General features: G+C 39.5%; 1 protein-coding gene across 3 annotated transcripts in view; it reads right to left on the reverse strand.

Annotated features, from left to right (window-relative positions):
- Positions 1 to 22,201, reverse strand: part of b3glcta (beta 3-glucosyltransferase a) — a 221,632-nt gene extending 199,431 nt beyond the window's left edge. For all 3 annotated transcript variants that reach the window (XM_010901830.4, XM_010901831.4, XM_010901829.4), the window contains exon 1: positions 21,957 to 22,201. In XM_010901830.4, coding sequence (XP_010900132.1) covers positions 21,957 to 22,020 — 64 coding nt within the window. In that variant the 5' untranslated portion in view covers positions 22,021 to 22,201. The remainder of the gene's footprint in view (positions 1 to 21,956) is intronic.
- Positions 22,202 to 25,713: the final 3,512 nt, after the last annotated feature.

The following is a 25,713-nucleotide window of genomic DNA, read 5'->3' on the forward strand; positions in this document are numbered from 1 at the left end:
GTCTCACAGTTTTTCTTTAAGAAGCCCTCCTGTTCTCCACTCATTTCCTGTATTAACTGAACCTGTTTGAACTCGTTACCTGTATAAAAGACACCTGTCCACACACTCAATCAAACAGACACCAACTTCTCCACAATGGCCAAGACCAGAGAGCTGTGTAAGGACATAAGGCACAAGGCTGGGATGGGCTACAGGACAATAGGCAAGCAGCTTGGTGAGAAGGCAACAATTATTAGAAAATGGAAGAAGTTCAAGATGACGCCAATCTCCCTCGGTCTGGGGCTCCATGCAAGATCTCACATCGTGGGGCATCAATGATCATGAGGAAGGTGAGGGATCAGCCCAGAACTACACGGCAGGACCTGGTCAATGACCTGAAGAGAGCTGGGACCACAGTCTCAAAGAAAACCATTAGTAACAGACTATGCCGTCATGGATTAAAATCCTGCAGCGCACGCAAGGTCCCCCTGCTCAAGCCAGCCCATGTCCAGGCCCGTCTGAAGTTTGCCAAGGGAATGGGAGAGGAATGGCAGAAGGTCATGTGGTATGATGAGACAAAAATAGAGCTTTTTGGTCTAAATTCCACTCGCCGTGTATGAAGGAAGAAGAAGGATGAGTACAACCCCAAGAACACCATCCCAACCGTGAAGCATGGAGGTGGAAACATCATTCTTTGGGGATGCTTTTCTGCAAAGGGGACAGGGCGACTCCACCATATTGAGGGGAGGATGGATGGGGCCATGTATTGTGAGATCTCCTTTCCTCAGTAAGAGCATTAAAGATGGGTCGTGGCTGGGTCTTCCAGCATGACAACAACCCGAAACACACAGCCAGGGCAACTAAGGAGTAGCTCCGTAAGAAGCATCTCAAGGTCCTGGAGTGGCCTAGCCAGTCTCCAGACCTGAACCCAATAGAAAATCTTTTGGAGGGAGGTGAAAGTCTGTATTGCCCAGCGACAGCCCCAAAACCTGAAGGATCTGGAGAAGGTCTGTATGGAGGAGTGGGCCAAAATCCCTACTGCAGTGTGCGCAAACCTGGTCAAGAACTACAGGAAACGTATGATCTCTGTAATTGCAAACAAAGGTTTCTGAAACAAATATTTAATTCTGCTTTTCTGATGTATCAAATACTTATGTCATGCAATAAAATGCAAATTCATTACTTAAAAACCATAAAATGTGATTTTCTGGATTTTTGTTTTAGATTCTGTAACTCACAGTTGAAGAGTACCTATGATAAACATTACAGACTTCTACATGCTTTGTAAGTGGGAAAACCTGCAAAATCGGCAGTATATCAAATACTTGTTCTCCCCACTGCAGCTCCTCATAAAACTTGTAGTACTAATTGATCATTGATTGATCAGAAGTACAAGATTGGATGGCCTGATGATTTATCAGTTGTCAAACAGAATTAAGCGTGATGACCAGAGTAGCAGTATGCATTTACTTTGAAACAGACAGAGTTCACCAATAAGCACTTTTTCTAACTAACTCTACAACAGGCCATGTAGCCTACACCAGACAAGTGGATTGCTACATCTTCACAAAATAGAAAAGTCTAAGTAGTATAATGTATAACCAGTTCTTGCCAAATAACTTACCAGTGTAAATGGGCTCCTTTTCAAAATATGATTTTCCTAGAATAGCAGGTGATGAACTCATCACTTTCCTCATTCAGTTTTGCTGGTGACAATCCACTATATATTTCATAGAAAAATAAATGTGTTGCTTGTGGTAAGGCATGTAGAACATATGCATGTTTATGAAGAATAAATGTAACATCAAATAAATCCTTAAAAATACCCTTAAAAATATCCTTATACCCTTAAACATATACTGCTGTTTTCAATTATATTCTTATGGTAAAACACCATGTATGTGTGTTGACTGTGGTAGATCATGAGAATGTAAGTTCAAATTAAAATAAATTATTTAATGTTGATTTAACTGTCATGGCACATCTCATGGGTAATAAGCACAGATAAATACAATTTAATTAATGCTCTTTGTGTGAAAAGCAAGTTGTCACATACATTTTAAGGACTTGTTTGTGCAGCTCCAATCGTGTAGATATATGGCAGAAATCAACTGTATTACTATTTTGTCCAAATAACCATAATATTTAAGTTTTTCACCCATAATATTTGGTGTTAAATATACAGTACCAGTCAGAAGTTTGGAGACACCCATTCAATTGAATGGGTAATTGTGTCCAAACATTTTTGACTGGTACTGTATGTGTTGACAGTGTACATAAGCGGAATATTAGCATCTGATAACAACTATATGAACAATTTAAATTACCATGGGTAATTTCTTCTTTTTAAATTAATCGTCTTGGGTGGATCATGACATTACACATTTTTTGGGGGATTGTTTATGCTGTATTATCAGTTGCTATTGGTCAAGGACGATATTGCACCCTTTTCTCTAATTACAATACAAAAGGATTGGCTTCAACACATCTCATAAAAAGGCTACAATTCTACATTTATATTTTCATTACTTCACTACAAAATGTCACAGCACACTTGGGATTGAAAACCATTGATTTCTACAACTTAACGTATATAAAACATGCACTATCAATGTCTCAGGTTTGTAAATGACAGGACCCAGCACAGCATCTACCCACAAGTTAGACTGCCAAAAGATAATCAGATGGCTACAAGAATCTGTCTCAGTTTTACCACCATCCACTCAGTATTGACAATATGCACACACAATTGACTCTACCCTCACACTCACATGAACACATGTATAATGATAAGATACACCAACACAAACACACACAATTCACACTTATCACATGCTTTGCTGCTGCTGCTTATTACACATCTGCAGCTACCGCCACCAACAGCATATGTACATACACCTAAAAAACCCTGTACTGTAGCCACAGACTCAGTGGTAGTCTTTAGTGGAAAACTTAAGCTATTGTTATTCTTATCATTTTGTATTCAATCCCAATTTAATCCTAATTTTGGATATTCTGGAAAAAATTAAGAGACCACTGCACCTTTTTCTTTCCAAAAAAAGTTGAGTGAGGAACAGAAGCATTCAATTTGCAGTGGTCTCTTAATTTTAACCTCTGTTCCTCACTCAAAACCTTCCTTTTTTACTTTTTTGGAAAGGAAAGAAAAAGGTGCAATGGTCAATGTTTTTCCCCAGAGCTGTATATATTACTTAGGTTACTATATTCAATCTGGATTTTTGGAGAAGGTTATGTGCATTGGTCTACACACACAGGTGATTACGGAATTACAGCTACTGGTTATTAATGTAGGTTGGGTGTATATTGAACAATTTATTGGATCCATCATGTCTTCTCAATGGACGTTTGATTCAAAAGGGATTTAAAAAAAGGGTAAATAATCTCTGAAAGCTAACGATTAAAATGAGCAATCAAGGTGCAGTCACATTAGCTTAATTTCTTAGAGATCAAATTCTCTCTCAACTTAATGTTTCTGGAATACTAATTGTTTGTTACTTAATACCTAACTACAGACTTGACAATCCAAGATGGCAGGAGTCAACAATAATCTCTTTCTTTCTGAGGTGGAACAAATCTGCAGAGGAGTCAATAGTTTCTACCTGTGTTTATTAGGCCTACGGTGTCTCAGGCTGTCATGTCAACCGGGTAGTGTTTATCATGATGGAAAGTATTTTGCAGTGGTAAGCCAAAATAAATAGGTTTTCTAGAATTAACACAAATCCACTAAGGCATAGTTGAAATATACAAAATATATTTTTAATGAAATGTAAATAGAATGAGTGATTTGAAAAACAATATGGATAAACTTGACTAAGCCCAGAAACACACCATTTTTATCTGATCAACCAAAAAAATCAGTCTGGCTCCTGTTTGGTGTCTAATGAACACAACCTTGGTCTAACTAAATTATTACAAGGTTTAAACTTCAAATACAAAAATATCTCACGACAGGGAGAATAATCAAAGCACTGGTGTGGTGTAGTGTTTTGTTTACTGAGTTCAAGGGAGAACACACCAAGGCACGCATGCGAATGTGTAGGTCTCTTCGAATGTCTCAGGGACACCGACCTTTAATGAAATATTTTTACCACAAGGAAAAAAGGTGCTCAATTATGTAAGGACACAAGTGTATGGGCTATATAATAATCAAGGTGAGACAGACTCACACAACTCCACAGAGTGCAGACTGCTAATCAGCCAAGAACAGCCAAGCCAAGAAAATCATAATTAAAACTTCAATTACGAGTGTACACAATGCTACATTTAACAGCTTTAGCGAACACAAACAAATGCAAACAAATTTGGCTAGACAGAAAACACAAACAGAATCCCACAGAGAGCTCAGTATTAAGCGGTTACCAGCCCATATGGCCCTGGACACCCAGAGGAGCTGGAACACGTTTCACTGAAGGAAAGCATTCAGAACAGCTGTTGAGAGGAACAAAGTAACACTGAATCACACACAAAGACAAACACATGGCTAAAAAACACTCAGTGCTTCAGTAGATCCCATAGTATGGCTGAGAGTGTGACTCACACATTCACAGACACACACAAGAATATTCAAATTCTCTTCATGTTTTTGTTTCTGTCTGGTAGTTCACTGCACTTAGCTAGTGTTCCAGGTCTGAATCGGTCACATATTAGGAGAAGATAAAAACCAGAAGTGTATAGCTTTGCCAGTGCATGACTGACACAGAACCCAACTACAACAAAAAACTTCTTAAGACACTTAGTGTCTTAGTGTAACTCCTCAAAAATATTTCTTATCAGCACTTGTTAACTTTCTACTTAGTCGGACTGTTGCTAGGCAGTCTAGCCAGCAATGGCAATTATGTTATAATTTCTCTTCCTGAGATAACTGTTCAAAAACATTTTAAAAGTCAAGATTTATACTTTCAGATTAACTTAAACATGAATGACAAACTTAAACATGTTCAATTGCTTTTAGTACTTATTATGTCTCTGTCATGGGTTTAAGACAAGGGTTTAGATGTCTTGGAATTCCAAAGAAGTCTAATCACAGAACCTAATTAATTTCATAGTTCAGGGCTAAAATGTCTGTTAAGAAGACATGATTAAACTTTTCCAAGCCCAGGACTTCAATAACTCTCTGAAATGATCGTGAATGTGACTCAAAGGGATAAATGAGGAAAAGATTATCAGAGCACCATGGTTTATGATTGTTAAAATGATTTTGAAAATGGAATAAACAAAATGATTAAACTTTTGCTCTCCCTCAACACTCAAGATCGGAGGCCAATTTCACCTCCAGCTTTTTGAAGTGCGTTCAACAGCTTTGTAAGGCTGTCAACGAATATTCTAAATTCGAATATATATTCGAAGGTGAATATTAATATTTAAAAAAAAAAATTTAAATGTGGAAAAAAACATTCGCGGTAGAAGAGGTTGTCTGGCTGTCTGCTTTGCGAGTGGGCGCGCTAGCGCGCCTGACGGTACAGATCCATATGTCCGACACAACTGAAGCGTGGTGTCGCGACGTCATACAGCCATGGTTGATGCTCGATGCCCCTGACCAGCAGCTGATTGGATGAACGCGTGATGTGGGTCTGGCTACTCGAGAATTTCAACAGTGTTATGGCGGCTCGTTGAGAATACGATCTATACTATTTTACAAAAATAGTTCACTGAAACGTGTTTCTGAAAACATTCTAAGCGAGAAATAGGCCATGCAGTTGCTGAATCTGTCTTAATTTCAGCTCAACAAAGGTTAGTTTGAAAGATATTCGTCTACTTCTACTGGATACTCTACAACTGTGAAACTTCAATTAATGTTAATATTTGTTTCAATCACTGAATGAAGCCTGCTATATTTGGGACAATAGTCGCGACCTTATATTGCTTGCACAAAACTCTTGATCAGCATTCAAAATGTGTTTGTTGTTGTTCATTTTAAACCGTTATTGCGTAGAGAGCGTGAGGGCGAGAGAGAGAAAGTGCTTGAGCGAGCGAGCATGAGGTCTGCAGTTTTGGTCATCATTTTATTTACTTGTTTTTTTGTAGGTGATACGTTCTCAAATATGTTTAAACTTAACTACTTGTATAGGTAGTCTATTTATGTCTCTTTGTATTAATTTGTCCTGTTATTGACGTAATGCAAATCATTGACAAAATGCGCATGCGCAACCAGATGTTCGAAAAGTTCGAATATTATGTGTTTTTTTAGAGGGAATATTCGAACGTCATTTTTGAGGAATTTTGACAGCCCTACAGCTTTGTGAGAAGGGATGTTACAGTGCCATGCTATGTATTTCACAGAAAAAGTACAAAAGTTAGGAACATAAAATCCTTCTGACCTTGATGCATAGTTGAGAAACAGAAAACTGTCCAGCACAAAAAGATGGATTAAATCACAAAATATCTGTGTACCACCCACAAAAACATAGATATAATTTCCTGAGCCTCAAACTGGAAGAAGCTGTAACATTTTTCTGGTCTTCCAGTCTCTCAATCCTGTCAAGATCAGATAAAAAATTCAACATTTGGCTCGAAAAACTGAGCTTCCTGCAGGAATACATCCCCGTTCACTCCCCATTCTGCTACATCTGTCACAAACTTGCCATCTTTTCATGGGAGTCCCAGGAGAAAGATAGGCTGGGACAGCACTCAGCGTGCTCTGCCTGCATGATGCCACCAATGCTACGGCTGCGGTGGAGACTTCGCCTGACAAACCCTGCTGATTAAGTAGCATGGTTATTTTCTCCACTCTCCAATTCACTTACAATGAGAGACAGCTCACTGCTCCTTTTCATATCCAAGCAATGTAGGGGCAAAATTTTTTCTTAGAGGGAAATTTGGGAGCTTTTCACTCGGTCACCGCAGCTCATGCATGCGTGATCTTCTGCGCCTCAAAGCAATTTCCTCCGCCTGGTCATAATGACAAAACGTGTTCAGCTGATTGCCCTATTATTTCTCTCTAAGAGTACCACCGTACTGTAACTCACAGTGAATTGAGTAGGAATATTTTGTACACCATTAATAAGTGTAAAGGTCAGGGAAACACCACCAAAGTATTTCATGAGAATGTATTGATTTGGTGTGAACCTGTCATGTCAATCATGGTTGAGAGAAACACACACACACAGAATCATGAAGCTGATCAAGGTAAGCTTTGAACTAGGCCTAATCTTAGTTGTTTACTCAAAAGGAGGGTGAGTAATTAGCTTCATCATATCACCGACCAACACCAGAAGTTGAGTAAAATGTATCATTCAATAATGTTCATGAATAATGTGCAACTGTACCTCCGATTTAGCTTCCTACTTTCATGCCTGTTAGTCGCATAAGGCAACTCTCCTGCCTTTTTCCAGACTTCTTTCTTTTATTACTTTTAAACTTGTAATTGTATTTTAATCTTCTCTTTTCAAAATTAATCTGTAATTTTTTAAAGAGTACCTGAACATAGTTTAGTATTTTTTAGTGATTTTTCATGATGGAGGAGCTAATACAGTCGTTGGAGGAACAGATCAGTCGCTTGGGAGACAGTCACCCAAGCACTCCTCTGGCTAGACTATGGGTCCTATCCGGATGGTAGATCAACAAATGCTCATGCTAACATAGCACAGCAGGCTATCCTAAGACTAGAGAGCTCAAAAGATGTTCCTATACTAGACAGAACGCAGTGAAAACCAGTTAACAGTTCAGAGATATTTCAGAGTGAGCAACTAAATGAGACATTAACGCAGCTTGAAATACGTGAGAGTGAACAATACATTGACTCTGTAGCAGGTACTCTAGGTGTTGAGCTACCAAAAGCTAACAGACAGACACAGATTGTTATACACAGGATTACATAAAATCTACCTGCCTGACACGCTACTCTGGATGTGTGCTAACGCCACTGGATTAACCGCAGAGACTTTCAAACCAGCCGTCCCTAATGACACATCTTACTGGCACAGCACCAGTGCTAGACTGAAGGCATCAACTCCAGCCGGGACTTGGTCTGACATCGTACGCCACATAGGCAAATTCAGCAAGAAATCAAATAAGAGCACTAACGCTCACACCGTCTGCAAACCAGGTATGATCCGCTGACACTGAACGAAATGTGTGTAAATGAACCTTACGATAGCTAACCACAACACTAGCATTAAGGCTATCCAAAACCCAAGAAATAGCCCTAAAACCACTGATAGGACGAGGGCAAGAAGAATCAATGCTAACTACCCATTTGATAAACCAGAAACTACTTTGACTGGGGATGATATAACCAAGCATATCAGAATGGCCAAGACTGAAAACCTAACCATGGCTGACACATCGGTCAGAGAGCTATAAGAAATGTTGCTAGTCATTCTCTCTAAACATCCAAGCAACATGCAGATTATTATCCACACCGGGACTTGTCACATTCTACAAAGGAAAACTAGCTCTGAGATCCTGAAAAAAGATTTTTCCATGCTACTGGGGAAAATTAGCTATTTTCAACTTCAACATGTGTTAATCTCAGGCCCCATTCCAACCTTCAGGATTTTTTTTGTACTCTTTTAGCACACTCCTTGGGCTGAATATTTGGCTGACATCGGCGTGCCTCAACCGTGGGATTCGGGAAGTTTATTGACAATTTCAATATTTTTTGGAACTTTTTTGGAATATTTTCTGGGTTCATCCAAACCAAACATCATGGAATGCTAGCTCTTTGGTGCCAACATATGTCACACTCTGGGAATGCCATTCCCAGACAAGATAAGCATGAAGGGCAGCCCACATAGGCGGAGTATCCACCACCCTCACCTGATCCTCTGACTAAAATCAACCAATCCTTCCAGAAGTTGTCCTTGTCCCAAGCGGGGGTTCAACAACTCCCATTCCCCCCTCCCCCACACTCACTCACACCCACCCATCCTCCCCTATCTCCAAAATGTACTTGGTGATGTGTTTCGGGTCCCTGCTTTTGTAAATATAGCAAAGCCGACAGTTTTGAGAACAAGCTAGGACCCAGTATCTCTATTCCTGTGTTGATTAGAACATAAGGAATCAAGTGTATGTAAATTCTGAAGTAAACCTGTCTAATCTGTTATTTGTAACATGTCAACCTACTAGTCCAGGAACCCCTATTATTTCTATTAAGCTGGCTTTACTTAATATCAGATCTCTCGCCAACAAATCATTCTTGGTAAATAACATTATAATATCCTACAACCTAGATGTTGATGTTTCTCACTGAAACGTGGCTAACAGAAGATTATGGTGCTTCTGTTCTCAACAAGACAGCACCTGAAAGATTTGATTATATGAATGTGTCAAAATGGTAGGAAAGAAGGTGGAGTGGTGTCCCTATTCAAAGATACATTCCAGTGCAAAATAAATACAATTGGTAATTGTATTTCTTTTGAATACCTCTGTTTTACATTCTCCCAAAATGTAGTTTTTAAATCATTTACAGACCTCCACGATATTCTGCAAATTTTGTTGATGATTTTGCTGAACTACTTTGTTATATCCGTTGAATTTAACTTGTTTATTATAACAGGGGATTTTAACATCCGCATAGATAATAATGTAGACAATACTGCCAAATAACTTTTTGCCAAGAGAAGCCGGTGCATAAATATTTGCAGTGGCTTCCAGTCAGTTACAGAACAGATTTCAAAGTGGTGCTTTTAATCTATAAATCACTCAATGGTTTAGGCCCACAATACATTTCAGATATGTTTGAAGATTACTAACCAAGCAGCGCTCTTAGATCCATGAACTCAGGTCAGGTAGTGGAACCCAGAGTCCAAACTAAACAATGAAAAGCTGGGTTTAGCAGCTATGCTGCTCAAAACTGGAACAAACTATCAGAAGATCTTAGACGTGCCCCAAAAGTATCAATTTTATTTATTTCACACACCTATGACTGAGCACTTAAACATTAGCCTTACTGCCATTGTAGCTTCCTCATGGAATATTTCTATTTTCTTATGCAATGTTTTATTATTATGATGATTTATATTTTTCTCTTTGATTTAATGTTTTATTATTTCGTTGTTATTCTATTTCTGTTCTGCTATGTTTTACCAATCGTTTTTCTCTAATGCAAGTTCTGGTGTCAGAGGAATAACTTCTGTGTAAATGTAACAATCTGCGGATGACGGATTATGGAAGTTCTTATGCTGTTTAGACATCGATGTGGGATATTATCTCACAAAAGGACTGACGAGTTTATCCAAGTGCTGGAGCACGAGGATTGAGATATCGGGATGGTTCAATACACCAGTTATGATAACTATAATTCATTGACAATAAATATAAAATACATGTACAGACATGGAATAAATGTCCCCCTGGAAAGAGCTGAGTAAGACATTGATGCAAAGATTCTCACAAAGAGACTGACGGGTTAATCATAGCACTGGAGTTGCAAGGACTGAGATACCGGGGTGTTCATGTACAGTCCCCCTGGAGACTGTACATTTTTATATTTTTATTTTCTTTGTAAAGCAAAGAGATTGCTTATATGTATGAATTGTGCTATATAAATAAACTTGCTTGCTTGATGAAAACAACATATTTCAGCCCCAGGCTCACAGGGAGACAATGTTTCACTCTGCCTTTATACCATTCTAATCTGGTGCATCAGGGTTGGAGTCAATCTAATGATTCAATCAATTGTTGAATAGAACAATTGTTATAGCAACAATTAATAGTTTTAATTTAGTGAACTGAACTTGTAATCACTGAAGTGAATAAAAAAAAATCCTGATAAGGATCATACTGTATTTAATATACACTACTCAAAAAAAATATTATCTGTCCAGGTAGGAAGCATAAGCAATTGTGAATCAAAGTCACCTGTTTTGGTGCCAATGAAAGTGACAACAGGTGCACTGGAGAGGCAACAGTAAGACAACTGCCCAAAAAAGAATGGTTTTGCAGTTGGTGGCCACAGACAACTGCTCTCTCCTTATCCTTCCTGACTGATTCTTCTATGTGGCCACCACCTGCATTTTGCTAGAGTCCTTGTCACTATTGGTAGTATGAGGCAGTACCTGCAGCCCATTCAGGTTACACAGGTAGTCCAGCTTCTCCAGGATGGAATATCCATACGTATCCATACATGCCTATGGAAGGTTTGTGGGCCTGAAAGACAGGTGTGAAAGAATCTGGAGATGCCATGGTTAATGTTATGCTGCTTGCAACATCAACAAGCATGACTGGTTTGGCGGTGTGTCAGTGATGGTCTGGGGAGGCATATACTTAGAGGGTCGCACAGACATCCACGTGCTAGCCAACGGTACCGACTGCAGTTAGGTACCAGGATGAAATCCACAAAGACATCGTCAGACCTTACGCTAGTGCAGTGGGCCCCTCCTTGAGTAGGACAATGCCCGGCCTCATGTGGCTGGAGTGTGTATGCAATTCCTGGATGACGAATGCATTGATGCCACTGACTGGCCCTCACGTTTCCTGAGACCTGAATCCAATTGAGAACCTCTAGGACGTTATGTAGTGGTGCATCCAATGCCGCCAAGTAGCGTCACAGACTGTCCAGGAGATCACTGATGCCCTGATCCAGGTCTGGGAGGAGATCCCCCAGGACACCATGCGCCATCTCATCAGGAGCATGCCCAGATGTTGTCGGAAGTGCATATTGGCACATGGGGGCCATACACACTACTGAGTCACATTATGAGTTGCTATGATGAAATGCACACAAGTTGGAATAGCCTGTAAACAATTGTTTACTGTGACATTCGGTATGAGTTTGAATCCAGACCTCAATTGGATGGTGATTTTGGTATCCAGTGACCGTTATGTCATTTTGTTCTCAACGAATTACACAATATACAGTAAAGATTTTGATCTTTAATATATTTCCTTCATGAAGACCCAATGTGTGACTTAAGTGTTCCCTTAATTTTTTGGAGCAGTGTATAAACATACATTACACTATACAGTACATTAGCAACCGAACATGACTATCGCCAATGAAACAGTAATTGCTGATACAGCCATTTCAGTCAGAATCTATACCTGTAGTACATACAGTGGGGAGAACAAGTATTTGATACACTGTCGATTTAGCAGGTTTTCCTACTTACAAAGAGTGTAGAGGTCTGTCATTTTTATCATAGGTACATTTCAACTGCGAGAGACGGAATCTAAAACAAAAATCCAGAAAATCACATTTTATGATTTTTGAATAATTAATTTGCATTTTATTGCATGACATACAGTGGGGGAAAACAGTATTTAGTCAGCCACCAATTGTGCAAGTACTCCTACTTAAAAAGATGAGAGAGGCCTGTAATTTCCATCATAAGTACACTTCAACTATAAAAATTGCTGGAATTTTGGCCCATTCCTCCATGCAGATCTCCTCTAGAGCAAAGATGTTCTGGAGCTGTCGCTGGGCAACACAGACTTTCAACTCCCTCCAAAGATTTTCTATGGGGTTGAGATCTGGTGACTGGCTAGGCCACTCCAGGACCTTGAAATGCTTCTTACGAAGCCACTCCTTTGTTGCCCAGGCGGTGTGTTTGGGATCATTGTCATGCTGAAAGACCCAGCCACGTTCTTCAATGCCCTTGCTGATGGAAGGAGGTTTTCACTCAAAATCTCAAGATACATGGCCCCATTCATTCTTTCCTTTACACGGATCAGTCGTCCTGGTCCCTTTGCAGAAAAACAGCCCCAAAGCATGATGTTTCCACCCCCATGCTTCACAGTAGGTATGGTGTTCTTTGGATGCAACTCAGCATTTTCTCCTCCAAACACGACAAGTTGAGTTTTTACCAAAAATGTTGGTTTCATCTGACCATATGACATCCTCCCAATCCTCTTCTGGACCATCCAAATGCTCTCTAGCAAACCTCAGATGGGCCTGGACATGTACTGGCTTAAGCAGGGGGACACGTCTGGCACTGCAGGATTTGAGTGCCTGGCAGCGTAGTGTGTTACTGATGGTAGCCTTTGTTACTTTGGTCCCAGCTCTCTGCAGGTCATTCAATAGGTCCCCCCGTGTGGTTCTGGGATTTTTGCTCACCGTTCTTGTGATCATTTTGACCCCAAGGGGTGAGATCTTGCGTGGAGCGCCAGATCGAGGGAAATTATCAGTGGTCTTGTATGTCTTCCATGTTCTTATAATTGCTCCCACAGTTGATTTCTTCACACCACGCTGCTTACCTATTGCAGATTGAGTCTTTCCAGCCTGGTGCAGGTCTACAATTTTGTTTCTGGTGTCCATTGACAGCTCTTTGGTCTTGGCCATAGTAGAGTTTGGAGTGTGACTGTTGGAAGTTGTGGACAGGTGTCTTTTATACTGATAACAAGTTCAAACAGGTGCCATTAATACAGGTAACGAGTGGAGGACAGAGGAGCCTCTTAAAGGAGTTACAGGTCTGTGAGAGCCAGAAATCTTGCTTGTTTGTAGGTGACCAAATACTTATTTTACCGAGGAATTTACCAATAAATTCATAAAAATCCTATATGTGATTTTCTGGATTTCTTTTTCTAATTTTGTCTCTCATAGTTGAAGTGTACCTATGATGAAGATTACAGGCCTCTCTCATCTTTTTAAGTGGGAGAACTTGCACAATTGGTGGCTGACTAAATACTTTTTTGCCCCACTGTAAGTATTTGATCACCTACCAATCAGTAAGAATTCCAGCTCTCTGTTCGTTTTTCTTTAAGAAGCCCTCCTGTACTCCACTCATTACCTGTATTAACTGCACCGGTTTGAACTTGTTACCTGTATAAAAGACACCTGTCCACACAATCAAATAGACTCCAACCTCTCCACAATGGCCAAGACCAGAGAGCTGTGTAAGGACATCAGGGATAAAATTGTAGACCTGCACAAGGCTGGGATGGGCTACAGGACAATAGGCAAGCAGCTTGGTGAGAAGGCAACAACTGTTGCCGCAATTATTAGAAAATAGAAGAAGTTCAAGATGACGGTCAATCTCCCTCGGTCTGGGGCTCCATGCAAGATCTCACCTCATGGGGCATCACTGATCATGAGGAAGGTGAGGGATCAGTCCAGAACTACACGGCAGGACCTGGTCAATGACCTGAAGAGAGCTGGGACCACAGTCTCAAAGAAAACCATTAGTAACAGATTACGTCATCATGGATTAAAATCCTGCAGCGCACGCAAGGTCCCCCTGCTCAAGCCATCGCATGTCCAGGCCCATCTGAAGTTTGCCAATGACCATCTGGATGGTCATGTGGTCTGATGAGGTTCTTTGGGGATTCTTTTCTGCAAAGGGGACAGGACAACTGCACTGTATTGAGGGGAGGATGGATGGGGCCATGTATCGTGAGATCTTGGCCAACAACCTCCTTCCCTCAGTAAGAGCATTGAAGATGGGTCGTGGCTGGGTCTTCCATTATGACAACGACCCGAAACACAAAGCCAGGGCAACTAAGGAGTGGCTCCGTAAGAAACATCTCAAGGTCTTGGAGTGGCCTAGCCAGTCTCCAGACCTGAACCCAATAGAAAATCTTTGAAGGGAGCTGAAAGTCTGTATTGCCCAGCGACAGCCCCGAAACCTGAAGGATCTGGAGAAGGTCTGTATGGAGGAGTGGGCCAAAATCCCTGCTGCAGTGTGTGCAAACCTGGTCAAGAACTACAGGAAAAGTATTATCTCTGTAATTGCAAACAAAGGTTTCTGTACCAAATATTAAGTTCTGCTTTTCTGATGTATCAAATTCTTGTGTCATGCAATAAAATGCAAATTAATTACTTAAAAATCATACAATGTGATTTTCTGGATTTTTTTTTAGATTCCTCACAGTTGAAGAGTACCTATGATAAAAATTAAACACTTCCACATGCTTTGTAAGTGGGAAAACCTGTAAAATCGGCAGGGTATCAAATACTTATTGTCCCCACTGTATATTGTCTGATTGCATGTTTGTGTAGACATTTCAGTGTTTTCTATTTACAGACAGGTTCCAAATTACTGATACTTTAATGAAAATGTATAAAAGAAAAATAACATTGGGAAATTATATCAATGTATACTGATAATATTGTTTAGAGAAAAATATGAAATAATACCCCCCATACACTGTGTATTGGTGCCAATTTCAATTCAATTCAATACCTCACCTTGAGAGAATGATTGATCTGAAGCTTTTACTATTATAGTATTTAAGACTGGAAAACAAATTGGGAGGGATCTTTGATCACTCCTGTGAAAAATAATATTTCCTTTGTCTGTACTTATGGGCTTTCAAGTACAGAAACTGAGATGTTTACTCCAAAATATAGATATTGTGGTCAATTAAACGTTTGATGAAGTTCGTGCTGCTGTTGTTTCCGACTTGCAACCCATTGAAAAAGTTTGAGTTGAAGAGGGCAGTGAATAAGAACAAGGGATATCAAGGACAATTTTGTATGAAGGAGCGATCTGTGTTCACCAAGAGTGTTCTAAAAAGGCTTGATGCAGCCATTCATTTCTAATAAATAAATCTACTTTCTTAATTTTAAATTAGGTAGGCCTAAATCGAATTAAATATTTCTATGAGTATGAAATTTGATTACTATTGGTAGTAATAATTCTATCAAAAGACTTATGATCATCTTTATCAAGGGTGCCAATAATTTTGGAACTGAGTATATTGGACAATGAGCAATCTCCAGACAAAGCTATTTAAATAAATACCAGATAATGAGTGATGTGTCTGTCATGTTCAGCTTTTCTAAGAACAGTGAAAACAAATGTATGAGTCAGTCAAGGGGATTGAAAGAGGGGAAAAAACTTGACTGAAGCACAAACACATGCTGTCGTTTGATATCCCTCAAAGTAACTATTTTAATCTAATCCCTGGCTCTTTGTGAAAAGTCAATTGTCTCCAATTAGAATTTAGAATTACAATACAGTGGAAAACTACATTTAATAAATATGCATTCCTGAATGTTTGGCCAATGGTTGAAAAGGTGACACTGTTTTTCTCAAGTTATTTGTAATTTGCGAGTCCTAGACTGCATCTTTAAGTCATAATGTACTGACAATAACGTGGAACACACCCCAGAGTTCAAAGAAATGAAGGAGCAAAGCAAACTAATGGAGTAGTCTCAGTTGTACATAATTTAATCCTCACACCCTCTCTCCTTTGCTCCTTCTTGAAAGCTTTGGGAGATGAAGGCCAGAGGGGAGGAAACTTATAACATTCTCCTTTAATGGATTATGAGAAGGATGACTAGAAAAGGATGTGAGTAATCAAAGATATACAATTCACCCTTGGAGACACACTGACAGCTTGATATGGCCACTGTGGAGCAATGTGTTTGCCTGTACGGAGTGAGAATCCACACTGGCCCTGGCTAACGGTTACCCTGGGGCTTGTTGATTTCCTCCTCATTTTGCTGCCTGTCTGGCTACGCCAATGGCTTTCCATTGCCATCCAAGGCCAAATCATAGGCTGCACGCTTTAGATAAGGAGTCAGTCTGGCGCTCTGGCACAGCCAATGTGATTTCATGCCGTGCCAGTGTTTAGCTAAAACTTTAGCTTTTCGGCAGTTTTCCCTTCAACCTCCTCATCCTGCTTTCATGTGTTTTTTTTTGCGACTTAGTGTTGGTTCTCAATTTTTGGTACCTTAAGGTTGTAACTAGCAGTGAATGAATATATATCTTCAGGGGATCTCAAAATGTTGTAATGGTTAATGGAGAACCTTCAGACTTTCAAATTCTTCACACAGAGAGAAATAATTTTGAAAAACTACTTGAAGGGACTTTTAGTAAGCTACGTTACTGTGCTCTGTGAATTTAAGGACCCTGTGGTCTTTTCTGTAATCCCTTATTAGAAGCACACATTTTTAGCTGATTTATAGGGAAAGCATTTCCTATGATTTAGCTTATGCCTAGATCAGTTAGATGTGGTATGGGCACAATGCACTGTGTCATAAGGAAAAGTATCCCACTGCAGACCATAAATAATACAGTGATAGTATGAAGGTTAATTCACCAGCCACTACAGTTTCACTGTAAAAAAATAAAATAAATAGGTGCCATGACAGGGCAAAGAATATAAGTCAGTGTCACTGGCAATAAATGAGAATAGTCTGAGCAGCAAGGCTGACTTTCATTTAGTTTGACTCCAGTTAAACACATCATGTGGCTAAATCACTCAAAGACCTTTCCCTCAAGGACTTTGAGAACTTGATTAAGAAAAAAATGTCCCAGCTAATGAGCTGGGTTAGGTGACCAAGTCAGATTCCCTACTAATTAAACGGCAACTTCTTTGATACTTAGACATTTGGTTATTTAAATGAGAATCTACGAGTTAAATAACAACCTGAGCAGCTGTAAACTAAACTAAAAGGCAGTTTGTAATATTTAATCTAAAGTTTATACTAAGCTATACCCACTGATTCTTAAAAAAAAGATCATAGCACAACTGTAGTACACTGTCCTACTCTAAACACTCTGATCTGTATTTTTGAGTCACATAGCTCCAAAATAAGCTATGTTCAAAAGTATCCCCCTGACTACGCTATTCCTCACATTCATAGTTTTATGTATGGATTTGAAAGTGTATACATTTCCCCATTCCATTCCATGGCGAATAATCAGCCCAATAATAAGAGCCAGCGTCTATATCCAGATTTTGCTTCAGCAGAAGTACACCTCCTGGAAAGAACGCTAGTCTATAAACTTCCCCTTATGTATCTCCATAAGGCTGAGTGTCAAGCAGAAAGTAATCAGGTACAAGTGTTCAATAAAATAGGTTCTGGGGTTTGAAAACTCACAATCTTCCAATCTTAGTACGGACACTAAAATTGGGCTAAATACAAAAGAAGCTACAAAAGAAGTGGTATTACAGATATTTATGTATCATTTACTCCATTCACTTATTTGGTAACAACAGTCTTTCAATTCCTGTCATTTCAGAAATGGAAATGCCAGAAAACATCTAAAAAAAAAAAAGCCAGCCCAGTTCTGGAACAGCATTCTTTGGACTGATGAAACTAAGATCAACCTGTACCAGAATGATGGGAAGAAAAAAAGGATGGAGAAGGCTGATGATCTTAAGCATACCACATAACCTGTAAAACAGGGTGGAGGCAGTGTAATGGCATGGGCATGCAAGGCTTCCAATGGCACTGGGTCACTAGAGTTTATTGATTATGTGACAGAAGACAGAAGCAGACGGATGAATTAAGTGTATAGGGATATATTGTCTCCTCAGATTCAGACAAATTCAGCGAAGTCAATTGGACAGTGCTTCACTTTACAGCAGGACATAGACCAAAAACATACTGCAAAAGTAACCCAGGGTTTTTTTAGGGCAAAAATTTGGAATATTCTGCAACGGACAAGTCAATCACTTGATCTCAACCCGATCGAGCATGCATTTCATTTGCTGAAGACAAACTTTCAGGCAGAAAGACCCACGAACAAACAACAAATGAAGACAGCTGCAGTAAAGGCCTGGCAAAGCATCACAAAGGAGGAATACAAATGTTTGGTGATGTCCATACATTCCAGATTTCAAGCACTCATTGTCTGCAAAGTACTAAAAATTTAATTTAAACTTAATTTGTCCAATTACATTTGAACCCATCAAATATGTGGACTGTATGAAAATTGTTGCAATTCCTAAATGTTTCATATGATATTTTTGTTCAACCCCTTGAATTAATGCTGAAAGTCTGCAGTTCAATTGCATCTCGGTTGTTTCATTTCAAATCCATTGTGGTGGTGTACAGTGACAAAATTATGAAAATAGTGTCAGTGTCCAAATATTTTCAGACCTAACTGTACATCACAAGCCTTTTTACTGTTCTAAATGCTTTGGTAAGCAACAGCTATAAGGCACCACAGGGATTGTGGTACAAGACCAATCTACCATAGCTGAAGGCTGTATCCATGCACTACGCGTTGCTAAGAACATGAGCTGTGTAAACTGGCTATATGCCAAACCCCCTCAAGCCTTTTTTATAAACAGGTTGCATGAATCCTGGGTGCTGACTGGTTGATAGCAGGGAGTAATTTTCCACGATCTCCAGGTAATGCTAGTTAATGTTTCCATTTAAATTGTAAATCTGCATCCACTGCCCGACAGCCCAGCAACTGCAAACCAGATTTGTTTGCCAATCATAGAAAAAGCTTTTAGATGATGTCTCTCAGGAACTCCAAAAGTATTTGGACAGGTTTTATGCATCAGTCTTGTCTTCAGCATGTGAACGGTGTGATCAGGTGTTTGAATTGCCCAATCAATATTTTGGTGCTAAAAAAAACAAACTAGTTTGCCTTGTGAAGTCCTCCAGATGGTAATGGCTGAAACTGTACATCCACAGCTACCTCCTGGAGAGTGTTCCTAATCTGTCACACAGGTTTTCCTTGGTCTACTTTGTTTGCCTTTGCTAAACTCACCATTCCTCTTCTTACCAAACAGTCCTACCAAACCGTTTATTTTTGTCACGTTTAATGTTTTGAAAACATTTATGATCAATTTGCGCTGATTTATCTGCTTTATGATTGCCAGTTTGACACTTCTTTAATTCTCAGGTTGTCAAACACTAGCAAGACTCCAAACGCAAATCCTAAAATCAAGACTACAGATTGACAGCACTTTTATGTATGCACTAATGCTGCGAACAAAGATCAGTGTAATAATAAACAGCAAGTGTCAGTGCTTTAACCAAGCACATCACCAAACATGAAAATCCCTATCAACACATCTGATCAGATACAACGTTGAATTTGCCATGTGGTATCTTTTATGTCCCTTATTCAAAATACAGATATCTATTGTAGGTGGTTGTGGTTGTGAAATCGTCCATGTCCTAAATAAAACCATTCACATTTCATTTCTTAATTGGCCATGAAGTTTCTGGAACCTAATATAATGTTGTGCTACGAGCCTACCTGCTTCTAAAATAATGTCTATTTAAAATAATTCCTGGCTAATTCCTGTGAGCAACAGCCCACTCGCACTAACACACAAACAAGTATGCACACAAACACAATAGGGGGGATCTCAGATGTTCCTCACCACCTTTTCAGGACAGGTTGGAAGACAGACAGAGAGGAGGGACCACGGGCTTTCACACTCAGTGGATTTTGAGAGGGTGGATGCAAGGAGAGATATTCCCAATTTTCCACAACTTGAAACATGGCAACCTATTCTTCAAGTGCACTGGCGCGTATAGGGCGGATTCTCAGATGAGCAAGAAGAAATTTAAACAAAGTTGAATCAACACGAATGCCCACTCTCCATTACTATTCATTGCGGATCCTGCCTTCATTCCCTTTTTTTTGCTGCTGTGTGTAAATCGGGCCAGATGATAGGCTTAGACGTGCGGGTAGCATACACATGTCCATGAAAAGAGCCACTCCAGTCACATTATCATCTATCTAAAATCTTGTTTCAGCTGAAATGTCCCACCTTGAAAACAAATAATTTCTTTAAAGACATAGCAAAAGTGACAATCAATTCTATCCTATTGAGATAGAGCAGTACATATCCCGCCCCAAAAAACCAGCTACACACATGGCCCTGATTTTGACTCATGTGTAACTTTTTGAGAACCTTTTGTTTTTGGAGGAGCTTGGCAATTTCAATTTGATGATGTGACTGAGAAGCAGCTTTAAAAAACGGTGCACATACAGTGCTCTGTACAGCCCTGGCACAAACCAAATCCAAAATAAAGTCCCTGGTATGCTGTTCCTCAAAAATAAGATGAGTACTGGTATGGCGCTTCAGACAGCAAGGCTGCACAATTAATTAAACTAATATTGATGTTCAAATACATGCTTTTCTATAGTTGAGTGTAATTTCCGTTTTATGGTTTTGAAGGAATGCAAGAATCATTCTCACAATTGACAACCAAATTAAGCCATGTTTTTTCATTGGCAAATGACGTAAGTTTCAGCATGTAGTACATTTTGAGATTGAAATTAGTAAGAGTAAGATTTCTCATTTTGCCAATTACACCTGAAAGGGTGTTCACCAGAATGTTCGCCAGTGGGAAGGTGTTATTTACGTGTTTGTGACATGAAATGGACATATCTTTAATTTATAAAAAAATTTAAAAATGGTGGTTTACCTGGACTAAAACGCTAACGATAGAGAATCACAATTGAAAGTGTTTTAGTCCAGGGCAAGCCTTAATATCACCTATGTGTAAGTGTCCAGGATATTTGAAACCAGAACAAAAAGGAGAACGCATGTGTTTCATACTTAAAAACCTCGTTCTGTTTAAACAGGCAATTATTTTGTCGAGATAATACTTCAAGTGGTTGCATGCTAATGTTAAGCCCTACACTGCATCATAAAAACAATCATAAATCACCATAACCACCTCATAATGTATACCTTGGAAAGTCTTGATTTGTTACCACAACTTTTATTGGCATTACAGGCCTTTTATGAGCCATTTAGTTAGCTGCAGAGCTGCATGCAATAGACCGGACAATTTCTGGCAAAAAATGCTTATAATTGTACGTCACATACGCATATGCATTATGTTTTGAGATACTGAGTGGAGGTATGAATACTCTGTAGCTATTTAAACCTTATCCGTCACTTACCGAATACAATTTTATCAGTACTTGGCTGACAATGTGAACAACTCGCATACCCACAAACGCAGCAGCCACTAAAACTGCCAGCTAAACAGTCACAACACTGGTCAGGAAGTTCAGAATATACTCAACATGAGTAGCTGTAGCTTCTAGGTTTTCGTATTTCACTGTATGCATTTAGGTCATTTACTTAGAAAACAATAAAACAGAGTGTAGAAACTACAAATTTGTTCTACAAATAAGACTTTATAACTTCCGAGATACAGAGCTCTGCGATGTCCAGTCATCTGCTGGCTACTTGCTTGCTAGCTTTAGCACAATTAGCTCTTCCAAGATGTGCAACACGGTGTCACCTAAACAAGGCAGTAATTTAGCGTGTTCCAATCCCTGCGTAAAGCAATCACTTGCCATAAATAGCAAGAGCGAAATTAGCCTAACTTCACATAGTACTGTAAGTCAAACAATACTTACGGAACGAGAGAAAAATTAAATAAAAAGCCACTGTATGTCCAACATCTGGATTACCGGGGATCATCGTGCAAGACAGAAAGATGTTTGTGAAACTAAGCCGCAGACTCCCTCCGGTGTGTCTTGATTGTGTTTGGAATGAAATGCTTTCTTTTGCCCAAAATATTCCGGACTCGAGATGAGATTGTTGGCATCTTCACCGCCTCTAATGTGGCTCAGGCGCGCGCTCTTGTGGCCAAAATGCTACACTGTTCAGAGACGTGCGAGCTTCACTACATAATACCGGTGCCTTTTTTGTGAATTCATTATTATAACCTATCAAAATAAGAAAATCACCCAAAAATGCAAATACTATGGCTGCGAATTTTAAAATATATTTATTTATATCTAGATTAGACTAGATTGCATGTATAAATAGATTTACAAGGCTACATACACGCGCGTTTCATTTAGGCCTATCTTATATAGTGTTGTAATAGAATTCGAGAGGTAGTTATCGCGCCTACAGTAAGCCAATCTCTACTCATGTCAGTGGGGGTGCTGAAATCGAGTATTAAGCGAAAATCGTGTGGCTGGAGTACCAATCTTCCGTCCAGAAAGCTCTAGAAACAGAGTGCCGATGCACGCATTCAATCGATCTAATGTTCTGTTATTTCCGGAACCCTGATCTGGCTGGCACTTTTACTGGGACCTTTATGGCGGCTGTATTGGGATGAATTGATATGTGAACATTTACATTATGCCAAAACAATCAAATTCTGGTTATTAATTCTGGTATTCTATAGCTATTGTAAAATTGCAGAACAAGAAACTATTTACACCCAGCCAGTCGGGTTGCGTGAAAGGATTCATAAACAATTTCCCCCATGCAATCTCCAATAAATGCCCGAAATAACGCAGAATATAGCATTTCTTTCATCGTGTTTCTCTAACTGGGTATTTTCAAAGGTGGCCAAAAATAAATATCTGAATACCACGCCCCTACCAAACCTGCAGATTTCTAAATGACAACACTGGACATGAGCAATATAGCAAGAGGGGTGTATGGCCAATATACTGTACCATGGCTAGAGCTGTGTAGGGGTGTGCCGACCTGGTCATACTCCTATCCGTAATGGTATGCGTTTTTCACACCTTATACTCGTAATGCAATATACCCATGAGAAGGAAAACCCGGAAGTGTATTTTAAATTATGGTCAAACCTATACTTCGACCCAATCCCAATGTCCCCCCGAAACCCTCACAGACTTAACAGACGTCACCTGGTAAGTGATTGAGTGCAAGAGGATGCAAGGCTCTGAATGCTATAAATAGTAATGGGACAGCACTTTGAGACTTTATTATTTTACATTGAGGACGCTGAAACGTGTTGCACACTTGTGGGTTGGGACTTTTTATTGAACGTTTTTTTTTACTTGTTTCGCGGCCGACTGCCTGATTTATATGTGGACAAGAGGTAATTGTCAATAACCATCTATATTTGTCAATAATCAATGTACTAATTTTGGTCAAAACAGCATTGTTAAGCATAACCTTAAATTAATAGTTGAATATACTAGGTGTGTAATAAGGTGATTACATTCCTCTGATTTCATGTGTTATACGTGCCATCTTAAATCCTTGTTAATGTAGTGCAGTTTATCGTTCTTCTTTTATACAGCAGGTTTGCCGGGATTTGTCTCTTGCATCTGGGCTTCCCCTGGTAACCCCTGTGTTTCACGTCACAACGCTATGAACTGTGGGCAATTCCCTCTGGCAAAGTGTGCAGAAATGCAGACTTATGAAAAGGGTGCATAAAGGGCCCAAAATGTCTGCGAAAGAGCCATTGCGCCTTTGACGATTTGACCGTCAAATCACACCTGGTTATTAGAAGGTGATAAGTATCCGTTTTTTGCTTTCAACCCCAGCGATGCAGCGATTTCATCCAACAAATGTCACCAACAATGAAATGTGTTGGTCTTTATAAAGACAACTACCAGCACCATATACCCAGTGAGCAATCGCTGGTGCGCCGCCAGCGTTTTGCTGCTGGCGGGCTGGCAGCTATAATGTCGTACAGCCAGCAGGACACCAGCTTTTGCCGCTTTTCTCCTAATCTCAATTTGCATAAGCTAATTTGCATCTCAGGTGGCTTTCCACCAGCGGCCGGACTGCGTTACGCTGCCGGCTAGCCGCCGAAAAGAGGGCGTGGACTGTAGTCTGCTGTTGTGTTGCCATTTTTTCCAGCAGAGATGCTATTGTACCCCTTTTTATTCTTGTACTGATTATTTGATTTATTTTAATATTGTAAAATCTTAGTGTACAGAATTTTGATCAACATTGGTAGTTTATAAATAAAATAGACTGACTATTGCACTATTGCTTGTGTAAAGGACCTTTGTGTAGACATGTACAGTAAACACATCTCACCATTTCTTACCATAATATTTTCACGAACTTATGGCCATTTTTCACTACATGGTACCAGCTCAACTCGTCTATAGACTCGACTTCAATGCTTCATGGGGGACAGTTTACTTTACTCTGTTTAAACACAGCCGTGTCCGTAGATGACGCTATAGTAGCGAATTGCACATGTGTAAGGCAAGACCATATGTCTATGGGTAAGACAGACGCCATTTGGATTCCACAATGTTGTACCGTGCAAACTAGAAGGAACATTCATTTTAGAGACTTGGTTCTCTTGTCAACTCTTGTTGAAAGTATATAAGCTATATGCTCTGAATTGGACAATACAACATGTGGATTATCACATTGTTTTACTACAATTTGATGAACTCCCAAAACAAACGAAGATCAAGGATTTTTTGGACATCAGACCGAAAATTTTGAACGCCGAGTCACCTACATAGCTATGGTGAGTTCTGTTCTGCGATATTATAAATAACTAGCGTTAAGTGTTGTTAGGTTACTGAGTAAGAACGTAATGACCGTTGTATTAAACAATGACTATTTGCAATATTCTATTCACCTTTAAATTATTTAGTCAAGTTACTAAACCATTGGCGGGAAAACAAGTTATAGAAACTGAGCTTGAAAGAATACAGCGTTTTCCTATGATTAAATACCTACAGTAACCCTTGTTTCTTCGTGTGTCCCCAAGTTTGGGTGCTTACTATTTTTTGTTTCTTCGTTTATCCTCAAGTTCGGATGTTTTGTGCTTCTTCGCCTATCAACAGTTGAACAGGTATGGTAACATCGTTAACTAACTTGTCTAAATCATGTTTCTTACAGTATCAACAAGTAAGAATTTTATAATATGTGCTTACTGCTTGTAACTTTTATCAACTGATATGTAACGTTGGCTGAATAGTCTTTCGTTGTGTAACGTTATCCACATCATGTGGATAACGTTACTCTTGGCAGTCAATTTAGATAGACTAGCTCAACCTGGACCTCTTGCAATTCCGTTACTATGGTGTCTGTGTATCCAGAAAAGGCTGTCCAGAACCAGGTCCCCAGATACCAGAAAGGGGCAGCTGACCGTGCAGGTGGGAGATGTCGCGGTGGTACAAGGGACCTGCCGTGAATATGAATGACATCTCCAGCACAACCAATATTGCTGCTAAGCTGCAGTACTGTTTGAATTATTTATTTTTTTACTGCTGCTATGTACAGTGTTATATGATTGCATTATCCTCTTAATATATTTATAGCTCTGTGTGAATGTTCTTAATTCTGACTGTAGTTATAGTGTTATGCCACCATTCATAAGCTTATTGCACTGATGTATCTGATATTCAATAACTTGATTGCTGC

The sequence above is a fragment of the Esox lucius genome, chromosome 1, assembly GCF_011004845.1.
Source record: "Esox lucius isolate fEsoLuc1 chromosome 1, fEsoLuc1.pri, whole genome shotgun sequence".
Lineage (NCBI taxonomy): Eukaryota > Metazoa > Chordata > Actinopteri > Esociformes > Esocidae > Esox > Esox lucius.